At 41.0% G+C, this 26001-nt stretch overlaps 1 protein-coding gene across 10 annotated transcripts in view; it reads left to right on the top strand.

Annotated features, from left to right (window-relative positions):
- The window catches only part of EML6 (EMAP like 6), a 90950-nt gene that overhangs the window by 38808 nt on the left and 26141 nt on the right, over nt 1–26001 (top strand). For 6 of the 10 annotated variants that reach the window (XM_032103829.1, XM_032103834.1, XM_032103832.1 and 3 more), the window contains exons 8-24: nt 1563–1764; nt 5715–5852; nt 7040–7296; nt 8355–8567; nt 9224–9391; nt 10283–10392; nt 12232–12350; nt 13097–13283; nt 14043–14148; nt 16920–17013; nt 19645–19745; nt 20954–21156; nt 22350–22461; nt 23151–23278; nt 23980–24121; nt 25176–25328; nt 25582–25713. In XM_032103829.1, coding sequence (XP_031959720.1) covers nt 1563–1764; nt 5715–5852; nt 7040–7296; nt 8355–8567; nt 9224–9391; nt 10283–10392; nt 12232–12350; nt 13097–13283; nt 14043–14148; nt 16920–17013; nt 19645–19745; nt 20954–21156; nt 22350–22461; nt 23151–23278; nt 23980–24121; nt 25176–25328; nt 25582–25713 — 2565 coding nt within the window. The remainder of the gene's footprint in view (nt 1–1562; nt 1765–5714; nt 5853–7039; nt 7297–8354; nt 8568–9223; nt 9392–10282; nt 10393–12231; nt 12351–13096; nt 13284–14042; nt 14149–16919; nt 17014–19644; nt 19746–20953; nt 21157–22349; nt 22462–23150; nt 23279–23979; nt 24122–25175; nt 25329–25581; nt 25714–26001) is intronic. The other 4 variants (XM_032103831.1, XM_032103838.1, XM_032103837.1 and 1 more) reach the window with 1 other exon arrangement.

Genomic DNA, 26001 nt, shown 5'->3' with positions numbered 1-26001 from the left:
TGCTTCCTGTGAGCTCAGTCATCACTTTATTTTATAATTTGAAGCACTTACAATCTCACAGATCACAATGCATGCGTTATCAAGGGTGTAGTGTTCCCTCATGGAATTTAGCCCTCAAAAAGTTGTCCAAGACACCCAAGCAGCAGTCCCTGTGCTCTGCACTCCTGGCGTTACGTAGGTTTTGCAGCTTGAATCATAATGAATTCATTAACATGAATTTCTAGAAAACAGTAGCAACAAATAACCAAAAAGCAAAGATCTGGGCAAGTGAAAACTGCCTTGGAGGCTAATCCCAACCTCTGGAAGTGCGGTTTCGTTTTCAGTTGTCATTGGCACTGATTAATATAAGCACATCTGTAGCCTCGAGCAGTGGTGGAGCCTTAATGCTTACCTGGGACCTTCTGTCCCTCCTTTCCAGTTCTTTTTCCAAAGCATGCAAAGTCATTGGCTGTCAAAGAAACCCTGAGAAATCTTTCTTCATGTGCAGTATGTTCACAGAGAACATTGCCTTTCCCACGTCCAAAGATGTGCTTTGTAATCCAAAATGTAACAGTGCCCATCTTCCGCTGAATTCCAATTGGAATTCCATTCCTTGTGTGGTCATAGGTGTCTATCAAGAAGAAGATGGCAGTCAGAACTTCAGTATGAATTTAGCTAAGTCATAAAATGGCATTATAAAAATTAAAAGCTGCTGGAACTGGACAAGAAAATAAATGAAGATTAATTTAACCTTCTCAGGAGATGAGAATATTTTATTTGTGTGACCAGTAGTTCATTGCATTATGTATTTGATTCCAAAAAAAAAAGAAAATGATGGTGTGGATGACCTTGACTACATGACAAATGGATTTTTTTATTCATTCACGTCTCACAGCATCTAGACCCGATATCCAAACTTTTTTGCATGAACTGGAAGAGAAAATATGAACCCTGCAAGCAGCTGACCAGAGTGCTACCAAATTCCTCAGACTGCTGAGAGGGTGTTTTTAAGCTCATGATCAGTAAAACTCCAGCTCCAAAGCTAGGCTCAGATTTGTGGAATAAGATCAAGCTCTCTAAAAGTTATGCAAAGCAAAATTCTGTTGGTTTGGCTTTTGGGAGGAGGGATGCCTTTTCTTTTTTTATTTTTTCTTTCAATAATCCATTTTGATTGAAGTGGGTAAGGGTGATAACGTGGGCACAAACCATTTAAATTCACCATTAAAATTTTATTTGAATGTGCAAGAAAGTAAAGTACTGAAAAATGGAATGAACCAGCTTCAGTCACAGCAACCCCTTGGCTGGTGTAAAATTTAGATCTTTAAATCCTGTGAAATGGAGCTGGTTTTTAAATTCCCAAGGTGTGCAGGAAGCATGTTTTCTCAGGACTGGGCTTTCTCTTTGTGTGTCAAATGGGCAAAATCTGACAGAACTGCTTTGAGCTTCGAATCAGCTGGGATGTTCTGTGTGACCCCGGTGCCAAACATGCCAGCTGGGAATGACCTCTGGAATTCTCAGCAGTGCTGGCTGTGCCATCCCCTGGCACGGCTGGCACTAAGGGCAGCTCCCGGTGTGCCCCCCAGGCCTGTCCATCCGCAGCGTGTGCTGGAAAGCCGACAGACTGCTGGCGGGGACACAGGACAGCGAGATCTTCGAGGTGCTTGTGAGGGAGAGGGACAAGCCCATGCTGATCATGCAGGGCCACTGTGAGGGGGAGCTCTGGGCCCTGGCCGTGCATCCCAAGAAGCCTTTGGCAGTCACGGGCAGCGACGATCGATCCGTGCGGTAAGGCTGCATCTGGTTTGGTGATTTTATTACTTCACGTGCCCATTAATTTGTAATGGATTGACTTGCTGGCCTTACGTTAAGACTCTATTAAGACAACATTTTTCCCCCGTGTTTTTCTTAGCAGCTTTGCTTTTTCTCTTCAGTTTTCATATTTGGGTGCCACACATTGGGTAAAAGTAATCAGAATTTATATTCAAAATGTGCTGGATTTATGTGTTCTGCTTGAAGTACTGATTTATTCCTGTTGTGTAAAAGTGACCTAAATAGAGAGTGGCCACCTTGTACTTCTCTTTTGGTAAAACAAGCAACAAGCCTAAATACCTTCATCCAGTGTTCTACTCAGAAGGTGTCTGCTTCAGCCTTGAGTGTTTAGGAAATCTGACCTAAAACCAATTCAGTTAAAATGCCAGAAAATGAGATTGATGAAATGCACCTGTGTCACAAGGAGCAGCAGAGGAGCAGACACTGATCACTTCTCTCTGTGACCGGTGACAAGACCCAAGGGAACGGCTGCAGCTGAGTCAGGGGAGGTTTGGGATGGGTATCAGGGAAAGGCTCTTTCCCCAGAGGGTGGTCAGGCACTGAACAGGCTTCCCAGGGAATGGTCACAGCCCCAAGGCTGCCAAAGCTCCAGCACAGAGAGCCTGGACAACGCTCCCAGGGATGCCCAGGGTGGGATTGTTGGGGTGTCTGTGCAGGGCCAGGAGCTGGACTTGATCCGTGTGGATCCCTTCCAACTCAGGATATTCTGTGATTCTATGTTTAGTTGTAGCACTTGTGCCTTGAGGCTTTGTAGCAGAGATTTTAAATTTTGTCTACATATTTGTGGACATTGTCACAAAGTGAAGGGTGTTCCTTTTTCTTGTCCCCATGAAAATTTGGCAAATTTATAAGCCTCTGGGGGAAAAAAGGCATTTTATTGTGCTTAGTGAGACTTGACTGTAGAGTTTGGAGGTCCAGCTCACACTCTCCGTGAGTCCACAACCACAGAGCTGCTGTGTGTTCTCACCTAAGCATGAACTCTGCCCAGTGGAACTTATTATTTACCTGTGATTAAAGAGATGGAGATTTTCCTGAGTGCCAAAGCTACTGGAGACGTTTTGGGGAGACCTGGCTTTGTTTTGGCAGTCTCCCATGTCCTACCTTCAGTGGTGGTTCCACCCTTGCAGCACAGCACAGGCCCGGGTTGGTTGTCCCCTGATGGCCTGCTCGGTGGTTTCTCCTCACTCTGCTATCCTGATTTCTAACTCCTCCATCAGTTTTTTTCCAAACCCATTTCACTGCTTTTTGTCTTCTACAGATGATTTGATTGCATATTTATAAATCAACCCCAGGCAGTTACCAAAGAGATTTACAGTTTTTAGGGACTACTAGACAACCTATTTTGGAAACATAGATGTGGATTTTACCCTTTGGCCCTATTTCAATGGGAAAAATCCATCTCCTACCGTACACCCATCTTCTGATCAATGCTCCTTCAGATTGCACATTATGATTCACCTCTGCCTTGAGGCTTGCTGCTCAGCTGGAATTTCTTTTTTCTTCCCTTTCAATCTTTTCACTTGTACTGGTTTCCTATCCATACTATCCCTCATCTGTTTCTAACCCCAATTAAAATCTGCGTGTGAAACCAACAGAACTGCCAGTTGTTCTCTACAGTCCTGTTTTCTCCCTGCTTCCTGCAGGAGGATTATTTCTTTCAGTTTATGCAGTGCATGAATGGTCTCTTCTGCTGGGGTTTGCCTGTCCAGTGTCACAGACAGGCACAAGTGTCCTGTCAGGATGCAGGTTAGCTCTGGAGGAAGGGCTGCAAAGCTGGGATTAGCATTGCACTGCCCTGAAGCCAATAAGCCCCACTAAGATGGGATTTCTTGTCTTGGGTTTATCTCTTGGTGAGCAGAGTAATTCAGCTCCTGGAGCTGGGGAGGGTGCTGCTGACTCAGAGCCTGACGCAGTTCGTGCCCCTCCAGGAAGCACGGCAGGATCTGTGTGCTCATCAAGCCTTGATGAGTTCTGCTCTTATCATTCTTATCACTGTTGGAGCAGTTATGATATCCCTGATGCCTTTGGACATGCCATCTCTCAAGTGTGCAGGGATTTTACTGCCCTACATCACATATCTTTGAGCTGTTTGGGCACTAGAAGAGTGGGGGATTTGAATCCTAGTGGATTTTTTAATAGATTATGGCTTCATGTGAGGAATTCCAGTGAAATGTATAAATACTTCCTTTAAGATAAAAAAGTACGCAAAAGGATTTTCCTACAATTTTTCTGTAACACTAAAATTGCATCAACAGGGATGTTTCTGTATTGCCCTTCACTGGGTAATTTTTCTTAGTATTTGATTATCACACTATTTTGCAAAGAGTGAGTATATAATATAAATCTAAATTGGCTTAGAAATAAAAGTATTTAGTGAGTCAGATGATATTCTTGTGTCTGCGATGTCTAAATGAGAAGAGGAGTTACTGTATTTTTCCCTAGCCCAGCTGAGAGAAGGCTCTACCCAAATATAGGTTTCTTACATTTTACATTTCCAAAGCAAAGCGTCTCAGCTAGGAAAACTGCCTGCTCCCTGTCTCTTACCACAGGAACCAGGAGAAATTATCATTCTCTGAGGGCACAGGGAATTATTTATTACATTTACTAAACAGACTGTCACGTATTGCAATTGTGCTTCTAGAGTATGGGACAAACTGATTTTTGTGGAAGTAATATTTTGGAGCAACAATTGTATCCTAGTGTTTCCTCCAAAATCTTTCCAAAGCCTTCCTGGTTCATTCCTTTTTGTATTGAGCTCATAGCTTCTGCCTTGTGAGGCTGCAAGATTCTTGATCCTGCTTCTGGTTTGTCTTTGAAACCAGTTTTACATCTGTTTGTTTTCCACCTTCTTTTCAAGCTCCATCCAAGTTGTGTTTATACTGTTTGTTCTAGTGCCAACAACGTAACTTTTTCTCCTTTGGAGCACTCCTGTGCTCCCAGTGCCTCCAAGCTTCCTGTGCAGAGCAGAGCTCAGTAGCACCCACACTCTTTGTGCCCGTGTCTTCAGTGGAAACGGGAATTGTTACTGTTCCAAAGTTTGTGCTACAACTCTCAGTAGTATCTCCCATCCGGCCTGAGCGTTCCTTCCTGTCCAGCTTTGCTCTACAACTTGGTCCAGTGTCACGTTACAGTTCCTGCACAAATTGTTCTTTTGTCCAGTTTGGCACATAATCTCACCTGCTGATTCGTAATTCTCATATTCTACCAAAGATTTTACCAATATATTGCATTTATGACTGTCCTCAAAATAAAAATAGCTGGGTATTGTTGGCTTAATTTCTCTACGCTGAGAGAGGTGTTTTATGCATTTTCCCCATTCTTTTAACTGTTCTTTAAATTTCTGGGTTTTGCAGGCTACTGAGATCTGACTAACCAGCCTATAGTGATCTGGGAAGCTCCCTCCATTCCTTCAGAAAAATATAGGGCCATTATTTGCCTTCATCTTAGGACATAATTTACTGGTTGATTCTTTTTAACTGCACTGCTGTAAATGAGGGAATCAATATGCAGTTTTGTCTCCTAGCTCGTTCAGAGTTAGGACAAGAAGATCTTCCCTGTGGTTGGAATGCTCATATTCCCTGAATGTTGCTTTCAGTGAAAATTTCACTCAGAGCTGCATTGACCCTTCCTGTCTACAGAAGCTGCACTTTTTCTTATTCATTTTGGGAAATTCTATCAGATAAGTCTGGAAATGGCACCACGTGATGGTGTAATTGAGCTTCACTCTGTTTTCTTCTTCCACGTTATGTGTTCAGGTTAAAAGAGACTCAGTCCTTTACACAATATTAACGCAAGGGGTGTGTGCAATTGATTTTACTGAGTTAGACCTTTGGGGTTCCTCTTGACACCCAAATCCTGGGGAGTCAGGAAGAGCCCCCTCCTGCTCTCCCTTCCCTTTGGGGCAGGCTGTGGAGCCTTGCTGACCATGCCTTGATCGCTCGCTGTAATATGGAAGAGGCTGTGCGGAGCGTGTCCTTCAGTCCTGATGGATCCCAGCTGGCACTTGGGATGAAGGATGGCTCCTTCATTGTCCTCAGAGTAAGGTAAGATGGTATTTTATCAGAAAAAAGAAATAATAATTGCAGATGCATCCATATCACTTCTAAGAGGTGGTAGTTCGGCAACGAGGAGAAAATCTATGCTTTATTTAATTTCAAAATGTTAGCTCTTAGTAATAATATTGATAAAACTTAAGGTTTTCAAGTTTGGCTCTTTTCCTGTAGTCTGAAATTATACAGGTATTTAGTGAGAAGAAATGTGCATAACAGAGAGAGCATAGTTTTGAGAGGGATCTCCTTGACTGCATGATTTATTTCCTGTCATACACATACCAGGCAAAATAATTGGTGATCAAAAGACATTTTTAAGTACTTTCAAGGTATACCTGAATTCTCCTTTTTGTGTTAGAGGAAAGCTTTTTTTTGCATGGCTGCCTCTTAGGCATTTTCTGTCTGGAATGCTGTTATGGAGGGCGCACAAAAGCAGGTAAAATGTGAAATTTGCCAATGAGTGAAATAGGCAGATCCCCAGGGTGATTTCAAAACACAAAACATGTTTTAATTGATACCTGGAAGAGTTTCCCCCCTCTTGGCCGTTACTCCATATGTTTGCCAAGCATATACTTAAAATACTTGAAACTCCTAGCTGATAGGAGGGAAAAGCCTGGGAAAACCCCTGTAATGCTCTGCTTCAATGACTTTAACAAAACTTAAGTGAGCTGTTCATATTAATTTAAAAGTCTTCCCAATGATTACTATTTTTCTAAAGAAGTTAATCTTCTTTGTCTCCCTGTAATCTTGTCCTGCTAATTTGTCTGATGCCTCCTAGAAATCTCTGTCTTGGGTTAGGAATGCTTCTCCTTTCAGGACTTTGCTTTTAAAAGTACTGTGTGTCAGGATTTAAAAGATACACCTACAAAATGTACCTAAATAAATTTGGGTTGGATGATACTAGCAGTACTTCATTAGAGCAAGTGGAGAGAATGAAGAGCATTGTGGACAGACAGTGTGGTTTCTATTTGTTGCTTTAGAAGATGCTTAGAACCAATGAAAGCAATAGGAAGTTATCCACAAAAAAAGAAGGAAGCAGTGGGAAGTTATCCACAAAAAAAAAGGGGTTTTAAAGTGAAATCTGATTTTTATTGTACACATTATTCAGTGCATTTGTCGTCTTATCTGTGGATTCAAGTTCCTGGGTTCCCAGTTGCCATTCTCACCTCTGGCTCCTGCAGGGACATGACTGAGGTGGTTCACATCAAGGACCGCAAGGAGGTGATCCATGAGATGAAGTTTTCCCCGGATGGCTCCTACCTGGCCGTGGGCTCCAACGACGGGCCTGTGGACATCTATGCCGTCGCCCAGCGATACAAAAAAATCGGGGAATGCAACAAATCCTCCAGTTTCATCACTCACATTGACTGGTCTGTGGACAGCAAGTTCCTGCAGACCAACGATGGTGCTGGAGAGAGGCTCTTCTACAAGATGCCCTGTGAGTTTACAAGGGGCTCGTGTTATGAGCGATTAAATGTTGGTGTTGGTTTTGGTTTGAAGAAAACACCACAAATAAGATATAAATATTACAGCTGCAAGTGGAGTTTTCTGGCTGGAACTTAGAGAAATACCCACTGCTTGTTTTCAAATCAGTACTCACTGAATAGCCTCAGCTTTAAGGAAAAGCTGTCTCCGCTGTGTAAATCATACAGTTTTCATAGCAACTTTTCCAGGTTGACTCACTCTCAGGTAACCACCAAAGCCCCTCTGACCCTGTTGTGCTTCCTTCAAATGATAAATGATTCCTGTTAGTGATCAGAATGTTTTTAAAAATGTAACTAAAAATAGGAGAACTGTTTGGGTCAGCTCAAATTGCTGAGGTTCTCAGTGTTAAAGCTTGTTAGTAGAAACAGCACTGATAACTAATTGACTTACTCTCACTTTTACTTGAGAATGCTTTAAAATATTTAGAGGAAACTGTTGCAGAAGAGAGCTTTAGAAAGAAAATTTTGCGTTCTTTTGAGCTAGTTTGGCAGCCTTCAATCAACTCTAAAACAGCCCTGTAAGTAAAAAGTACCACAGAATAGCTGACTGACCAAGTACTCACATTTCAGGGACATAAGACAATGTGGACGAAAAACTCCTAGTAGCACACGAGCGTCATTTAGAAATTTGTATTATTAACCTAGTACTTGAAAGTGTTCTAGGAACTCATGCTATTCACAGTACTTTCTACTGAAGGCATTTCTTTGGTAGAAGTGATTTGGAATTATGAAGTTTTTCCACTTTTGTATGTTTTCAGCATGCTAATTCTAATTAGCATGCTAATTCTCATTAGTATTCTAATTATTTCGAATGCAGCTGCATTAGAACTCCTCAGATGTGTGATGTCCTCAAACACCACAAATGAGAGATTATAGTAATTTAAAGAAGATTGTGACTCTTCTTAATTGAGGTTAAAAATTAATCACAACTAGAATACAGATAAATATGATGAAAAGAAACAGTTTCTTAAAAGCAAATTATGAAATTGGTTATTCACCTGCACGTTTTCAGCTGGGAAGCATCTAACGAGCAAAGATGAGATCAAAGGAATTCACTGGGCCTCGTGGACTTGTGTGATAGGATCTGAAGTGAGTGGAATTTGGCCAAAATACGCAAACATTACAGATGTCAACTCTGTGGATGGGAATTACAACAGCTCCGTGCTGGTGACTGGCGATGACTTTGGGCTGGTGAAATTATTCAGGTTTCCATGCCTAAAGAAAGGTAAGATGGAATTTTGTATGGCTGAAAAATGCAATATTTATCTCAACACTGTGTCAGTGTGTTTTCTAATGGTGGCTTTTCATTCTGGTGTATAATTCAAATTAGTGTGCACAATTCCTGTGAGTATTAATGGATATAGAGACCAGACTTTAACCCTCTCTGTGTAGTTGTTTTCAGAAGTGTAGAGCATGTGTGGCTGCTTCCTCAGGATTTGAACTCTATCTAGCATAAAGCCAGCAATCCAAATCAAACAACCTTTTGCCCTTCTATGAGCTTCAGTGTTTAATTTGATATCACATCTCAGTGTATTTTCAAAATCGGTGTTCTTAGGAAATATGTAATGCATGGGTCGAGTTCACACTGGCACTCATGGCCAGAAAGGTGAAAATTAAACCTTGTGTGTGTCTGGTACTCCCTTCCAAGATTGAAGTACTTTTCTGACAACTGAAGATACTGTCTGTATTATTTTATGCCACTTATCCTTATATTATAATTACTTTTGTATTAGAATATCAAATGAGGCATTTGAGTATTTTTTGGTTTTCGGATTTCACAAGTGTGTGTTTCTGTTAGGAGCCTAACTTCATTAGTTACAGTAGTTACAAGGTTATTTTTTTTCCCCCCTTACATACCAGCAGTTCTCCTCTTGTTTTCAGGAGCTAAATTCAGGAAATATGTTGGCCACTCAGCCCATGTCACCAATGTGCGCTGGTCCCATGATTTCCAGTGGGTTTTGAGCACAGGAGGTGCTGATCACTCTGTTTTTCAGTGGAGATTTGTTCCAGAAGGGATAACCAACGGCATCCTGGAAGCCTCTCTGCAAGGTAAACATCATCTCTGCTCTAGTATTTATTAAATTAAATCAACAGAGAATGCAGCACTGCTGGAAGAGCTTTCATTGAATTAACAGGAAAAAAAAATTATAGTTCTTTGGAATTGCATATGCTCAACATTTTGGGGACATTGGAGTTCTCAAAGACAAGCCTTGGTTTGGGGCACATTAAAAGCTGCTGCAGCCTGCAATATTTGTGTTTGGGATTCTTCTAAGTGTCTGGAAGAAGAAATTTCGAGGGACTGGATAGTTAAATTTTCAACCTTAGCCATCTAACTTGCATTCAGAAGTCACACTACACGTGTTTAATTGTTTAGTTTTATTTTTCAATGCAATCTCACATATCTCACAACAAATATCTCATATTTATGCAATAGCTGTGCTTCGGATATTCTTCTTGTTCTATTTGTGATCCTTATAATATCCTAACACAGCCATATGCACTGTGTCATGGTGGTTGCTAAAATCTAGATTCCCTGCAGCAAAAGGGCAAAACTTAACTCTGTACACACACAATTTGGTAAAATATCTACAGCAAATATTTTAAGCACAAAAAGTGATCAGTGGAAGCTTTCATTTGCCATTTCTGTGTGTCTGCACTCCAGAGCCTGTTAAGAAAGCAGAATTCTCTGATGCTGGAACTGTACCAGTAACTGTTCAGTGATTTTGCTTCTCTCTACCACCCTCCTGCCCCGGGCAGGGAAACAGGAGAGACAGAAATGAAGTCTGACACATTCAGTCAGCCCCCGTGACTTTTACAAGCTGCTTGAGCTTTGAAACTTCTTGAATAGTGCTTTGCCCATAGTCCAAATGATATAAAAACATCACTAACTATTTTCTTGCAATTCCACGTGTTCAATATATTGATTTTTTTTTTTTAAAGCAGAGGGTGGTGTTGATTCCTACAGCGAGGAATCGGATTCAGATTTATCCGATGTGCCAGAGTTGGATTCTGACATTGAGCAGGAAGCTCAAATCAACTATGACCGCCAGGTGAGTGTGAAATAACACACACTGCCAATTACCTGGCAAGTTCCCATCACTGTTCAGCAAAGAGAAGAAGTTTACTGCTGACTCATAGACTGCTCTCAGTTACTTTGGTGGTATTCAGCTGATTATGCAACCAATATACATAAACCCTTGAGCTGGAGATGAGAATTTGAAAGAGTTTGGAGAAAATAATTTAAAAGTGGTTTTTTGGGGAGTTGGAACTAGGTGATCTTTAAGGTCCCTTCCAACCCATACCACTCTGTGATCTTGATTCTATTTACAAGTCACTTGAACCTGATTCCAGGGGTGTTGTCATTGTAAATTGAGTATTGCCTGGCCCCTTTCCAATGACCTGTAGCTGCAATGGGGAAAGGTCAGAAATTCCTTAGAGCAGGACTGGGGTCTTGTACTAAGGGGGAAAATCACAGAATAAGTTGGTTCATGTTGATTTAAGAGATTTAATGGCTGACATGGGGCTGCTTTCTGGAATGTGGGAAGTTCACCTCTAACATTCCAGGCTTTAGCCAAAGGCATCCTTTATCTTTTCACCTCACTTTCTAGACAGCAATAAATTGCATAGGTCCTTCTGCCAACAGCTTCTTTCACCTGTTTATTACAGAGATCAGTCGTGATTGGCAAATGAAACAGAGATTTTGTCAAATTCTCTCCCTCCCCTCTCTTTTACTCCGAGTTTCATCAGAATGCTGGTCCCATGCTCCTCCTCCCCTCCTCCTCCTCCTGATTTTCCATCTGTATTCAAATCAGTCATCATCATCCTCCTCCACGCTGCCTGTGTGTCAAAAAGGACGTCTGGGTTTAAAAATTACAAGTGACAATATCGTTGTAGGCAGTTAAACAGCAGTATTCCAGGCAGGTTAATGCATGGAAAACCAGAAGCAACTTTAAATAGTATCTCATATAGGAAGTGTGAGACAGCCCCAAGCAAGAGCTGCACTTGGCATTTTGTTAAAGGAAATAATTGACAAAGGCACAGGGAAATAAAACCATTAACCTTATTTTGAGGATTGGGGTTCTTTTTTTTTTTTTTCTTTTTAATGTTATGTCTGAAGCAGCAGAGAAGATTCTACATTTTGAGATGCATCAGACCATGATGCCCCAGTATTCTGTTTCACTGAGTTTGTTTCTTTCTTTTCCTTTCTTCCAAAAATCCAGTGTTGCATCTTGGAAGTCAGGTAGACTTCTGTGGGAGTGGCAATTTCATTGTCCATTTGTCCAAGAGATGTAGGCACAGAAAACAAATGCTAAAGCTACATTTCAGCATAGTAACGGATTTTGTTTGGGGCCACAGCTCTGAGGATGCTTCAAACACCTTTAGTGGCTCCACAGTTTTAACATGCCTGAAATGTTTAAATGGAAAGTATTTTGTGTATTTATAGAGCTGTAATTGTACTTTGGGATGCTGGACATGTTGGCAGATTACTGAAGTGGTTTTGATTCCTGTGTATGTCACCATAATCCCTAGGCAGAATCAGCTCTTCATGCTCAGCTTTGAGCATGAACACTGAAGCACAACACCTAGAAACTTCCAGTCAACATTTACATTCCTTTTCACTAAGCGACACTGGAATCTTCTAGAAAAAACAGACCCTGCTGCTGCTGTTCCAGATTGCTGTTCTGGGCCACTCAGGTCAGGGAATTCATTCTCCAGAAAACATTTATTATCATCTAAAGGCTGGGAACAACAGTGCCTGACTCTGCATTGGAACCACTGAACATCACATTAGCATGTATTAAATTTCATGCTTAAAGTCACTTTCACTCACATATACAAGTACTTAGAAAACCAGAGACATGCAGTTAACTTTAGCACTTCTTCTGTAGGTTTACAAAGAAGACCTACCTCAGCTGAAACAGCAAAGTAAAGAGAAAAACCATTCTGTGCCCTTCCTTAAGAGAGAGCGAGCGCCCGAGGACAGCTTGAAGTTGCAGTTTATACATGGGTAGAGTAATATCAGATAAGATTTGCTTTTTCTGATTGATTAATGTTGCTGGGCTGTTCTAACAATTCATATCAGAGCATAGGCAAAGGAGTTTTTGGTGCTTACCCACAACTGATTTGTTTGTCATTATTACTGTGGTAATTCTTAGAACATCAGATGTAGCTTTTCTATTTTCAGTTGTATTTCAGGCTGGATGGAGCTCTGAGCAACCAGGTCCAGTGGAAGATGTCTCTGCCTGTTGCAGGGGGTGGAACTGGATGATCCATAAGGTCCCTTCCAGCCCAGATCATTCCATGATTCTCTTTGTTAAGGAACAAGGGAAGCTTATAGCACTGATAAATAATACACCAGTGTTGAATTCTATGAAATTACATTTTGTACTTGTTGCTCACTACCCCTGATGTTTCCTGAAGCAAAGATTCTCTGTTAATTGCTTGTGATAGTTGTGATTTGTTAAAATGCCTGGTAGAGTTATGTTCCAATCTAATTCCCTGTGAAGCCTACCTGGACACAGTTTTATGTAAATGATTCAGCCTTTTTGTGAAATCAGTGCTGATTTAGGAATTGAGTGCAAAGTAACCCTTGAGAAGATTCCTGAATTCCTGCTCTTGGTGGGAGCAGTCTCTGATACTTCTGTGCTCAAGCTGTCACCACAGGACTCCTTTCCTCTAATGCCCAAATGATGTGTAACACAGATTTCCTGAGCAGTTCTGGGGCAGCCACGAGGTGTTTGGTGTTTGCTGCAGGTACAGGGGCTATGACTGCAGGAACAACCTGTTCTACACGCAGGCAGGAGAGGTGGTTTATCACATCGCCGCCGTGGCCGTCGTCTACAACCGGCAGCAGCACTCACAGCGGCTCTACCTCGGCCACGACGACGACATCCTCAGCCTCAGCATCCACCCTGTCAAGGACTATGTGGCTACTGGGCAGGTGGGGAGTTCAAAGGGATAGCAATAATATTTACGTATGAAAATTAGGGAAAACGCCGTTCTCTTCAATTTTCCTTTACTCTTAAATGTAATTTAAGTAATGTAAATTTAATTTACACTTAAATGTAGTGTTTCCTCCTAAATCCAGGCAAGCTGAGTGTTGTTTCCTATTTTCCTGCCAAAACTGTTGGAGGTGATGATGAAACCGTTCCTATATAGCATAAACACTGCCAGTCTTGTGCTGTGGCCTTCAAAAATCTTACATTCGCTTTGAACCCCTGCTGTGAAATGCAGGAGCTGTATTTTATCTACTTTCTAGAAAGTTATGGACTTCCATTACTCAGTTGCAGTATTTTTGTACTGTAGGAGCTTTCAACAGCCTTGCTCAGATAAAAGCTGTTGGGCTCTTTCTGATATTTGGTACTGAGTATGATGTCTTTGGTGTGTACATACACATTCAGACATCAGGATAAATGATACCATGAATATTCTGCTGAACAGTGATCGTTTTAGAGACTATCCACTGATACTTCTCTGAAAGAGAAAATAAATCTTGAAAAAGATAAAAAGAAAATAAATCTTGAAAAAGATAAAAAGAAAATAAATCTTGAAAAAGATAAAAAGAAAATAAATCTTGAAAAAGATAAAAACATGACAAAGTAGTTACCTCTGTAGTGTTTTAAAGACATGATGCTGCTAATTACTGTTGGTGTACTTCAAACTTCTGTGGGCAGAGATCCCAATTAACCTTCTGATTCAGGTTGGAAGAGATGCTGCTATCCATGTTTGGGACACCCAGACCCTGAAATGTTTGTCATTGCTCAAAGGCCAGCACCAGAGAGGAGTGTGTGCACTGGATTTTTCAGGTCAGCCACAGCCTATGTTTATCTAAATGATTAATTAAAAGGCAGTCCTTGTGATGAAATTTTAATTCAAAGAGGTGTAAAATTACAGCTAGTACCAGTTTTACATGGAAGGCTGCTGACTGTTGGGATAAAAATAGTGTGTGTAGTAAAGTCAGTCATGGGCCTTTGGTCACTCAGTCAATGATTGATTTTGGTGGTGTCTGATAGATAATACCAAGTGTGCAGCTGGAATTCTGGTCACTGTCTACATGGTGGTGTGAGAATTTTAAAGCAGGCAGGATGGTGACTCAAAGCATATAAATGAATTGGAAATGTCACCTCTGGGCTCATCCAGTGCTTCACATTTGCTAACAATTGCCACATTTTTCAGTGAGTTTACAGAAGTAGTAAACATGACAAACAGTTGTCTGCTGTGTTTCCCACTTGTCTTTCCAAGCTGGCTGCCCTAAGCTGTCTCAGTTTTTAAGGGATAATTCCTGTGTGCAGCACTGAAGAATATCATCCATATGGTGGGGACTTAAATACTTCTACATCTTTATAAAAGGGCTTGAAAATTCATTCTCCCTTCTTCTGTTTAAAAAAAAAAAAAAGATTATCTGAACTATCCTCTATTTGATCTGAATTTTTTTTTTCAATTAAACGTAACTTATTTCATATTATGCTCTCCAGAAATGTGGTAAGAATTCATTAGGATGTAGATCACATTTATAAGACAAGACTATATGAAAGACTAGATAAATCTGTGGAACTCAGTCATGTTCCATTATCAGGACAGGAGCCCTGGTGTTCATCCAAGAGCTGGAATTCAAATATGAAATTGCTGACCCACTGTGGTGTGTAAGCTCACTCTCTTCAAGATAAAGTGCCAGAAGGAGGGAAAATGGATAAGGATGATTTAACTGACATTGTGTTCATAGATGTCAAAAAACTTCTTGTTAATCCTTAGTTGAACGAATGTTCCTATATTTGAAAATAGTTTGTGGTTTGCATTTTTAACACCAAGTAAATTCCTGTCCAAGTAGGAATATTCTGGGTGTTGGAACCCATGTACCTGTAAAGAATAAGCTGGCGAAATATTCTGTGGGCATAAATCTGTAAAAGAATACTGAATGTCTTTTAAAAAGTAGCAACCCCTCAATATTACAGTGTTGCTTTAGGACCTGATCCCAAGAATAATGCACACACTGCATTCCTAACTGGCTTTGGTTGGGATTCTTGGCACAGACAGGGACAGAGAGCTGAGCAAATGTGCACGTCCATGCAGGGTCAGAGGCTGCCCTATGTAGGGAGTTTGCATTGTCTTAAAAACAGAGATTTCAGAATTAGGTTCAGGTCACTCTATTTGGAGCTTAAAGAAAGAAACCCAAAACTCCCAAATTTTTCTGGCTGTAGTTGATGCAGCAGCTGATTCTATTCCCCCATTTCTCTCTGCCCTTACTCCCTCTCTAAAACATCTGTTGCTGCGCATTTATGAAAGCTGGATCCCTCTGCTACGACCCTTCTCGTGACACTGTGATTCCATTTTATTCCTGCAATGTTTGGTTGTGCCCTCTGGTGGCTAATTTAACATCTGTGACACCTTGGGATATTGTTTGGAGGGTATAGTCCATATTAGTGCATAAAACCTCCTCTTTCAAGTGAATAAAGCTTAAATTGTGGTGTTGTTTGGGGTTTTTTAAATAAACTGAGTTTTGGTTTCCTGTCCTGTATTTTAACTTCATTCCTTCCTGCCTAGTTCTGCTTCTTCCATCTGGTCCTATTTCATTCAGCCATGAATTCTCTTCCTCGTTCTGAAATTCCCCTTCTCCTTCTTGACTTGCTTCTAACAGAACTCAGTCATTGAAGTCTGTGAGAACTTACTCAGCTCTGTGAACTCTGGAGTAGTTCTGATGGAATAATTTATAGCAGTTACTCTCTTTTTCTTCTTCAAGTCAAATATGCACAAGCCCCGAGTCCTTCACATCATTCACTTCTACAAGAAGCACATTCCCACATCAGTAGTGCTCCTGTTCAGTCTCTGCCCAGCTCTGCTCTTCCAGCTTTAACTTTCCTTCACTTAAAAAAACCAAGCAGGTGATCAGCTCCTCCTACACCATATAAGGGTCAATTGTCTTATCAGAAACTGCAATAATTATGGCTTAGTTTTATAAATTTTTTAGAATTTCAGGACAGAAGTTTGTCTCAGTAAGTTTGTTAGAGATGGTTGTGTTTATCATTATTTCATGCACATGGCAGCAGTGCCTGGGCACTGTTGAATTATGGATGATATTCTGTTCTGGCTTTCCTTCCTCTCATTATCAGTACTGCTGTGTCTTTCCTGCAGTGAAAGAGAAGATAGCCAGCAGTTATTTTTGGCCTTAAAAATTTCATATCATATTTATAGTTTCATCACCCTGCCTATGAATGTTTCATACACAAATAATTCTCTGTACCATTTCAAGCAAAAGAAAAGAAGCATCATCTGATCAGAAATATTTCAAATAAAATGCAATGTGAATTTAGAGTGCTTGGGCTTTATGAAGTTGACTTTCATTGCCTTGTTTGATCGTCCCTATTTTCCTTGTACTTACACATAGGAATGTTTTGTGTCTGCCTTTGGGAAAGATCTGAACTCCAATCTCTCAAACTATTAGTTTGGGGTTTTTTTTTTTTGTTTCATTTATAATGCATCATTAGAAATTCAGTTTGCACTGTAATTGTTGTGTTCATTGCCTGTTACATTTTCAGCTAAAGCTTTAGCACCTTTAATGCTCAGTATTGCTTCTGTACAGCTGATGGGAAATGTTTGGCATCTGTTGGGCTGGATGATAATCATGCCATTGTGTTCTGGGACTGGAAAAAGGGAGAAAAGCTGGCAACAACCAGGTAAGAATACCCACAGTTTAAAATGTCCCCTCTGATTACATTTTCCTGAATAGCATCATCCACATTTTTCCTATGAACAAGGAAGTAAAGCAGAACTCCCCTCTTGAAAACAGGATGGTGTTTCAGAGCAATATACCCAGATTAAAAGCCTGGGGATGCAGAGCCCAGTGTTTGGAAATCCTGTGAACTATTTCTGTCAGGAGTTCCTCAGCCTTTCTGTTGGGAGAGCCCTGTGGGCATTGTAGCTTGTTTTGGACTTTTCAAGTGAAGTTTTTTCTTCCAGTTTCATGTCCTGGCTCAGGGCAGAAGTCATCAGAGGTGTCACTTCCTTTATGCATTCAATGGCGTGCTGGGTTCCATCACTTTCTAAAAAGAAAAGAGTTCCCTCTAATCTATCTATCTATCTATCTATCTATATATATATTTCAAGCACTGCTGATCCTGCCTTTCTTCTGAGCCTGCTTTTTCTGAGCTATTTGCTTTTTCAGTTGCCAACTGACAGCTCAGCCAATAACCTGACAGTGAAGAGTCCTTTGCATGAAGGGACCAGTGCTGGGAAGAGAATTGGATTAAAGTTACATGTTTGCTACTTTATACTCAAGTATTGATTGTAATAATAGTTGTTCAGTGTAGGAGAATCAAACTATTTTGAGAACCTGGTTTCTGTCTCAGCCTTGGACAAAGCAAATGTGCTCCTGGTCACTGGGATTGAGCAGAACTCCTGTGAGTGTGGATGCATGTACCAGAAGGGCAAGGAGAGAATTCCATATTCTGCAACCATGTAATGTAGCGTTGCTCAGTAGGAAAAAGTGCCGGTGAAAGGTTAATTTACTTTAATGGCTCATGGTGACGTGTTGCAGAAGAAATGAGAATTTCTGGTGGCAGCACTCTCTGTTAGCAGTGTACCATTACTGAAGAAATCAGTGTTTTACTCCGTGTGTGTGTACCACAATCTGTTAGCTACACAGTTCCATCTCAGACATGCAGTTTATTAGGCAGTGAGGTTTTAAATCCTGTTAAAATCTGTGCTGGAGGCTTTGCGTAGCAACAGCCCTGTGTGTGTTGTAACACGTGACATTTTCCTGGGCTTTGCAGTCCTGGTTCTGCTGTCCCCAGACAGATTGTGCTTGACTTGCAAGCAAAGAAATACTTTATATATTCCCATGCTGACCTTTAAGCTTTTAAAAACAAGATAACGATGAGCTGTGTCACTACCTGGCAGCTGGTGCTCACAGGATAGATAAAACATGGAGCACTCGGATTCTTTTCACCATGTAATGCTGCATGTACATAGTGGATCTATTATTGCTAATCTGTTATCTTGAAAATATGCAGGGTCCTCACAGAGAGCAGAAAAAATTAATCTTCTAAAATGCTGCAGTTTAATCTGTTGTTTAGATTTTAGCAGCACCTAAAGGCAAGTCCCCTGTTCTGGTGAGCACAGGAGGACAGAGAGAGAGAGAGACAAAAGCCCTCATGTGGCCTTTCACACGAGAATAAAAGGACATTTCCTTGCAATCACGTGGACCCATATAAACCTGAAAAATGAGGTGTCCATTCACCATATACAGACACCCACTATGTTTATTCTGCAGTGAGATGTCGTTTTTGTGAATGGTTTTTTTTTGCTTAATTTTTCTAGGCTGCTTTATCTCAGCATGACTTCTCAGGTTTTTGTTGCAACATCAGAACACACTTATTTACTTGCTTTAATTATTTCAGAGCTAAATTATACAGCTTGTTTCCCTGTCCTGGCTCTCCAGCCTCCTGTCTGGTCTCATTAAAATCCTTGTTGAATAAATTGGAATCAAACACCTCTGCACTGCAGGATGATGTGCTGCAGATGTCAAAAGTGGTCAGGACTGGTTTGCATCCAGGCTGATCCACCAAAAGGAAATCCTGAGCCTGAGAAGGGTTCCAGAACCACATGATTTTCCAGGTCTGCTGAGCCTGTCAGGAAAAAGTGACTTAATCCTAGCACAAAACCTGCAGATGCATATTGAAAGGCTCATGGTTCCTGCTCTGGGGGCTTTATAAAACACTGACATGGATGTAATTAATGCTTTACACCTGGGAATATTTTTTGCTATGATAAAACCCAAGCTTGTAAATTCCCATAAATACATCAACAAGGATAACTTTAATTACCCAAGAACTAAACCTGGAGGTGCATGTGCTGCTGAGCAAACTGCTTCCTACACTATAATTTTAGAATTTGTGATTTTATTTTCCATCTTGAAGCACATAGATTAAACACTTCTTCATTTTTCCTGTTAGAGTATCATTTAATATTTATTAAGGTCTCATCCATTTAAATACTTACATTGACCTTTATGTCTTCTCTTAATTGCCTTGACCTTTATTGTCTGCTCTTTTGTTACAACTTAAATGAACTGAAATTCAGTGGGAGAGAACTTTTATTCCCACATCTCTGTGCTCCCCACGTGGTGTATGCTCAAATTTCTTCTGCCAGCTCCATGGGGCAAACTCCCAGGACTAAACCCTTGCAGATTAGAAATATGGCTCTCTAATTTTTGTTAGACAGGGAAATGATTTATATCAATGATTCAATTAGTTTGAAATGTTAAGTCATCTCTTGCCAAGCTTTTAAAATTTCTACCTTTATTGCAGGGGCCATAAAGATAAAATATTTGTAGTGAAGTGTAATCCACATCATGTGGACAGACTAGTCACAGTTGGGATGAAGCATATCAAATTTTGGCAGCAAACAGGTACTGTATTGAATATTTTATCTTTAATTTACTTGAGAATTTGTGAATATTTTTAAAAGAGGAACATCATGTTCTCAGTTTAAGAATTTGTTTTATTTGTTAAGCAATTTTCCAGTAACCAAAATATTGAAGGAGTGAAAACCCACCTCTGAATAAAGCAAATGTCACAATATTCCTTCCTCCTCGGAAAGAATTTCCAGCTAATTGTGTTTAAACTCTAGTCATACTATTAAGGAGTTCTCCTGAGTAAGCACCCTTGGTTCCCAGAAAATCAGGTTCTGTTTGAGGATATTTTTTATTCAGGACTGGATTTCTTGCTCTTCATGACTTTTTAGTTGTGTACACATGACACAAGTACTCAAGACTATTCAAAATTAGGTAACTTTAAGAGTTTCCTACACTTCGTACCATACTTGAAGTGTTTGAGTGGTTCAGGTGCTCTCAGATTAAAAAACATTTTTTTCTGCTTTTTATTTTAATCTTTAAGTTATTTTTGCAGTGATTAAATAGACTTGCACTGCTGTTTGCCAGATTCCATGATGGGAATGTGCATTAAGCAGCATCTTACTCCAAGAATAGCCTCTTTGCAATGAAAGTGGTGTATTTTGAATTCAGATTTGCTCAGCAGAGTGAGGACTCAGTGTGGTGTCGGCTGTGAAGCCCACAGTGCCTTGACACAAGGTCACCACTGCAGGTGATATTTTGTAATTGTGTATTTTTGTCTCTAAGCATTGGTTCTTGGACCTTATGGCTGCTTCTGCTTTCTGAACCAAAGCAAGGCTGTGGTGATTTCGTTCTCTGACAAGCAGAGGAGGAGCAAACCCTGCCATTTATTCTGCCAAACTGCTGCCCAATGCTCAGGGTGCCAGGGGACAACTAAACCAATCCTCTAGTTGTGGTCACCGCTACAGAGAAGCAGCATGGCAGAAGCTGTTGTGGGCAAAAAACATTCTGCCAGCCATTGCAATAGTTCTTTCTGCACAATTCCTCACTGAATTTATCACTTGCTTGGAAAGACAGTCTGAAAATCTGAGCTGCTTCAGAGCTGTCCTTGCTGGGTTCACTTCCTTTGATAGTGCAGTGAATTCTGGATTTCCATTATCTGCTGCACCGTAGGCAGCCACAGGAGATCTTGGGGTCAAACATTTGTCCTTTACAGCAGTGTGGCTACAATCCCACGTAGAAAAAGCCTTGTGCTGGTGTTGCAGGTGGAGGCTTCACCTCCAAACGGGGCACGTTTGGGAGTGCAGGGAAGCTGGAGACGATGATGAGCGTCTCGTACGGGCGCATGGAAGAGCTGGTGTTCTCTGGGGCTGCCACTGGGGACATCTACATCTGGAAGGAGACCCTGCTGCTGAGGACAGTGAAGGCCCACGATGGACCTGTGTTTGCCATGCATGCACTGGACAAGGTATTTGCCACCTTCCTTCATGTTGATTTTTGTTACAGTAATGGATTTTAGAGGGGTTTGTGATTAAAATCACAAAGACAATAGGAATGAGTTCTGTTATTTGATAGACCTGGATTTGTAAACACCCTGTTCCATGTGCTGGTACCTGACCAACAGCTTTCTGCCCTCTAAAAATGGAGAACTTATTTCTCACTCTGCTCAGGAGTGTCATTTTCATGTTTGTGTAAATTGCAGAAGAGTAACAGGTAACATTCATTGCCTCTTCAACCCGATCCCAAAAATTATTGTGCATTAGCAGTTTCCAAAATATGAAACATAATCTTTTAATAGTATTATCACTGTCTCTTAGTCAAGACTTTAGATATCCAAAGGTTTTGGGTTTCGAGTTAACTATTCCAGATATCAAAAGAATTCTCCTTCGGTTGCATCAATACATCTATAAAAGAAATTATGGCAAAATACATGATTTGCATCACGTTAATGAGCTGAGGACAAAGTTTTGCCCTTGGCAGTTTGAAGGTAATGTTGATAATGGAATATCCCTTTTGAGGTTATGCTTTCAACTGTAGAAGTAAAGGATGAGAAGAATGTTAGCTATTAACATTTTTATATATCAAGGTCAATTAAGATCCCTGTGGCTCAATCCTTTCTGGCCCTAATTGATTGTTCCCAGCTTTCCCATCAATTTTTCTATTTGATCTTGGCACTGAATATCCTCTTCACTTAGATTTTTGTTGGTTAGTTATTTATGCTCTTTTGCATTCACTTGGCCCAGATAATCTACCCAGGGAATTAATGAGAGAATTGGTCCCTGATGCATTATTAGAACTCAGGTTGAAGCATCTGTTAAGTCAATTGAATTTGGAATAACTTGAGAAGCTGTTATTGCCTCTTCTAAGGGCAAAACACGTTTTTCCAAAGCTCATTTCTACATGCAGGCAAATGTCCTGGTCCAGCATTCCTGTTTACTACACTGTGTGCTCCATATGGTTGTAAATCTTTATAACCTTAGAAAAGCAGCTCTAAATCTTGTCCACTTGAATTTTTCCCTCATAGGTACAGGCTCCAGTGTTTTTAGTTTGACACATGAATAAAGTGCAGGGGAGACTTTACTGTGCCTTTGGACATGTCCTTTTGAATCTCCCCCTATGAGTGCTGACATCTGTGTGTGTTTTCCTGCTGTGATTGTGCAGGGCTTTGTAACGGGTGGAAAAGATGGAATTGTGGCCCTTTGGGATGATATGTTTGAGAGATGTCTGAAGACATATGCTATTAAAAGAGCAGCACTCTCTGCTAGTTCTAAAGGTATTGTTTTTCAGTGTGTTTTAATAAGGACTGTGTGCATGGAGGGCGGTACAATGGTAGTAAAAGGGTAGTGCTGGGTGTCAAATCTTACCAGAGCGCAAAGGGAACAGCAACACACCACTTACTCTGTGCTGGGATTTTCTGGTTTGATCCATGTAAGATGTATTTCTTGTACTCCTTGTCATTTATTGTTCGTTCTGCTATTCCCTTCTCTATTTCATGATGTTGAGCTTTGTTTTCATTGGTGAAATGATTTTAAGGAGAAATGTCCCCAGCCTTGAGTTTGGCAGTTCCAAAGTCAATCCAGTTTCCTTGGCTGGCCACATTCCCTGTGGTGAGAGCAAGGGCCCTGTGATTTGGAAAGACCTGTTAAATTCCCCAGACCTGAGTGTGGAAGTCTCGGAAGGGATATTCACTTGTAATTACAGAATTAGTCCAAGGTGCTGGAACTCCTGAGCCCCTTAGACCCTGTCATTGTTAAAGCAACAAAATAGCCGTCTTTATGTTGCCACTAGTACAGACAAACTCCCCTCCCTCAACAGTAAGGAATCCATGAATTATCTGGAAGTTTGATCAGGCAATTGTATCTCATGTTCGTGATTTTAAACAGATTTGAATTATATATAAACTGCAAATGATATGAAATGTAAAAAAAAAAAAAAAAAAAATTAGTATCTTGTGTTCTTCAGGTTTACTTTTAGAAGACAACCCCTCCATCCGAGCCATCAGCCTGGGACATGGGCACATCCTGGTAGGAACTAAAAATGGAGAAATACTTGAAATTGATAAAAGTGGGCCTATGACTCTGCTTGTTCAGGTACTGTGTGGATCTTCCATAGCAAACTATTTCCTGTACTTTTTTAAAATGCTGGTTCTCTGGTATTCTTTTTTCAGTAAATTTTGGTCACGTGAAGTAATCCTTCAAATTTGTCTTGCCTGCATGACTGCCTTACTAACCAAGATGTGTGAGGTTGTGTTTTATAAAATACTGAACTCATTCACTAATGCAGATTGAGAGTAGTAAGAAATTATTTAACCTTGATATGCAGTGCCAGCAAACTGTATGCAAGCTGAAGGAAAGCTGGAAAAAAGCAGGAAGAGTGATTAACAAGTTGGAAAACTGAGAATCTGAGGCAAGAATAAAACGAAGTAGTGTATGTTGTGCAAACAAGGATCTAAAAAAGGACATAACTTTGAGGATTAGCCAATATTAGGATGTCTGGATAAGGTCCTGTTTGGGGTGTAACTGTTCCCTATTCATCTCAAGCTTGGAAAAGAGAGTATTGGAAGAACAGGAATTACAGCCAGTAGCAGTGGAGGGGACTACGGAAGAGTATTTTAGACAGCTGTCAGGGGAGACAGATGATGTTCAGGTCTTTTGAATGTGGAAAGCTTTGGAGGGAGAAGATGGTGAAGGGTTTATTGCCTGGGACTTGTGAAATGAGGCAGGGCAAGGTTAGAACACGTTACACGGCCCCAAATGCATTATTTTCTCTTGTGTGGAATGCTCTCCTCCAGGGCCATATGGAAGGAGAAGTGTGGGGCTTGGCAGCTCATCCTCTCCTGCCTGTGTGCGCCACCGTGAGCGACGACAAAACGCTGCGGATCTGGGAGCTCTCGTCGCAGCACCGCATGCTGGCAGTGAGGAAGCTCAAAAAAGGTAATTCTGCTCTGGCCAGGCCCTGGGGCAGCCGTGGATCCCTCTGTTCCTCTAACAGCTCCCTCTTTGCTTTCAGTGCACATCACGGGCATTAATTGGGGAGGCAAAGGACACAGTCATTAAGAAATTGGGAGCACAGGAAATAAATTATCTTTGGCATGTGTCAAGTCAGTGCAAAGGGAAGGAAGAAAAAGGACTGTAATCTATTGTAATGAATAATAATAAAATGAACTTCCCCCAGTTTCAAGGGGAATGAATTGACCTCAGAATCACTTTCCTTCCTGGGAATACTTAAGGCCGATATGTTTGTTGCTGACCTAAAAGATTTTCCTTATAAAGACAAGTGTACAATTTCCTGCGTGTTGAGCACTATCAGCCTTCGGTGCCAATATGAGCTTTACCTGTTAAACCAACTTCTCTAAAATGAACACTTTTCCTGCCCTCTCCTCTGTATAAAACTAGATGAGCTATGTTGAAATGTTGCCTTCTCAAAATTACTCTTATTTTATTAGTTTATTGATATCCTTCAGGAAATTTTACATTGTTCATTTTCAGTGACAGATCTGGAGCACAGGAGCCCTTAACTGGCTGGGGTAAAACAGAGTTAAATGTTTTGGAGAGGCGAATTTGGGGAGGGATGAGGATAGCTGTAGGGAAGAGTATGATTGGGAATAATGCTGAGGCAGAATTACACTGCCCTTAATGAGTCTTTGAATCTTCCATCTGGATCTCCTTTCTGTACATGTTTTAGGATTTGTTTTATTTCTGTCACTGGAGTGTTTAAAATGTAGCTGGAAGGTGATATTTTCTCATAAACCTGTTTCAAGAGGGATCAGATAAGCATTGTCAACTCCAGAGCACCCTGTACAGAGGGAACGTTCCCATGTAGCAAAGCATTGATCATGGCCCTCTGTAACATATAGGTTTTAATAAATAGCAAGTCTATTTTAAAACGATAGACTTGATGTAAAAACCTTTCAGTTGCAGTTCATCGTTGGTTTTCTCAGCCGCAGTTTTTAAACCTTGAGAGACTCATTCCCACGTTCCTCCATAGGCGGGCGCTGCTGTGCCTTTTCTCCCGACGGGAAAGCCCTGGCAGTCGGGTTGAACGACGGCAGTTTTCTGGTGGTGAATGCTGACACTGTGGAGGACATGGTCTCTTTTCATCACAGGAAGGAGATGATCTCAGATATAAAGTTTTCACGAGGTACAACCAGATGTTAAGGTGGGAGTGTTTATCTTGGAGTTCGTTTCTCTTGTCTAGACAAGGTTGAATGTTGTGCAGGAAGGCTGGCTTTGTGTGTGTTCTACTGCCTCGAATACTTTACAGTTCCATGTAGCTGTGTGCTGTGCTACAGCAGGCCCACCCCTGACTGGTGAATTCACTACGGTGGTGAAAATCACACCAATATTAGTTAGAAGCTGTGCCCTTTAATAACCTCAGCGTCTCCTCCTTACAGAATCAGGAAAGTACCTGGCTGTGGCTTCCCACGATAACTTTGTAGATATTTACAATGTCCTTACCAGCAAAAGAGTCGGCATTTGCAAAGGTGCCTCCAGCTACATCACCCACATCGACTGGGACTCCAGAGGTAAAGTGTTGGCCAGAGATACAGACTGGAAATACCCATAAAATGGAATATCAGGAAACTGTTCCTCTCCAGTTATTGAGATCAGCCACTGATGCAAATGCTTTTTCCCCATGGAGCACTGTATGGATCCAGTGCAATTACATTTGTTGGTATCCAATTTCCTTTCCTTGCTGAGCTCTGCGTGGCAACCCCTGCAAGAAGCTAGAGCCTGATTGTCACAGCTAATTAAGTCCAGCAGGATCCGTAATGAGCTCATGCCAGTGAGCCTTCCCAGAGTGGATGTGATTC

This window comes from Corvus moneduloides, chromosome 3 (genome assembly GCF_009650955.1).
Source record: "Corvus moneduloides isolate bCorMon1 chromosome 3, bCorMon1.pri, whole genome shotgun sequence".
Classification (NCBI taxonomy): domain Eukaryota; kingdom Metazoa; phylum Chordata; class Aves; order Passeriformes; family Corvidae; genus Corvus; species Corvus moneduloides.
This window is presented reverse-complemented; position numbering and strand designations above follow the sequence as displayed.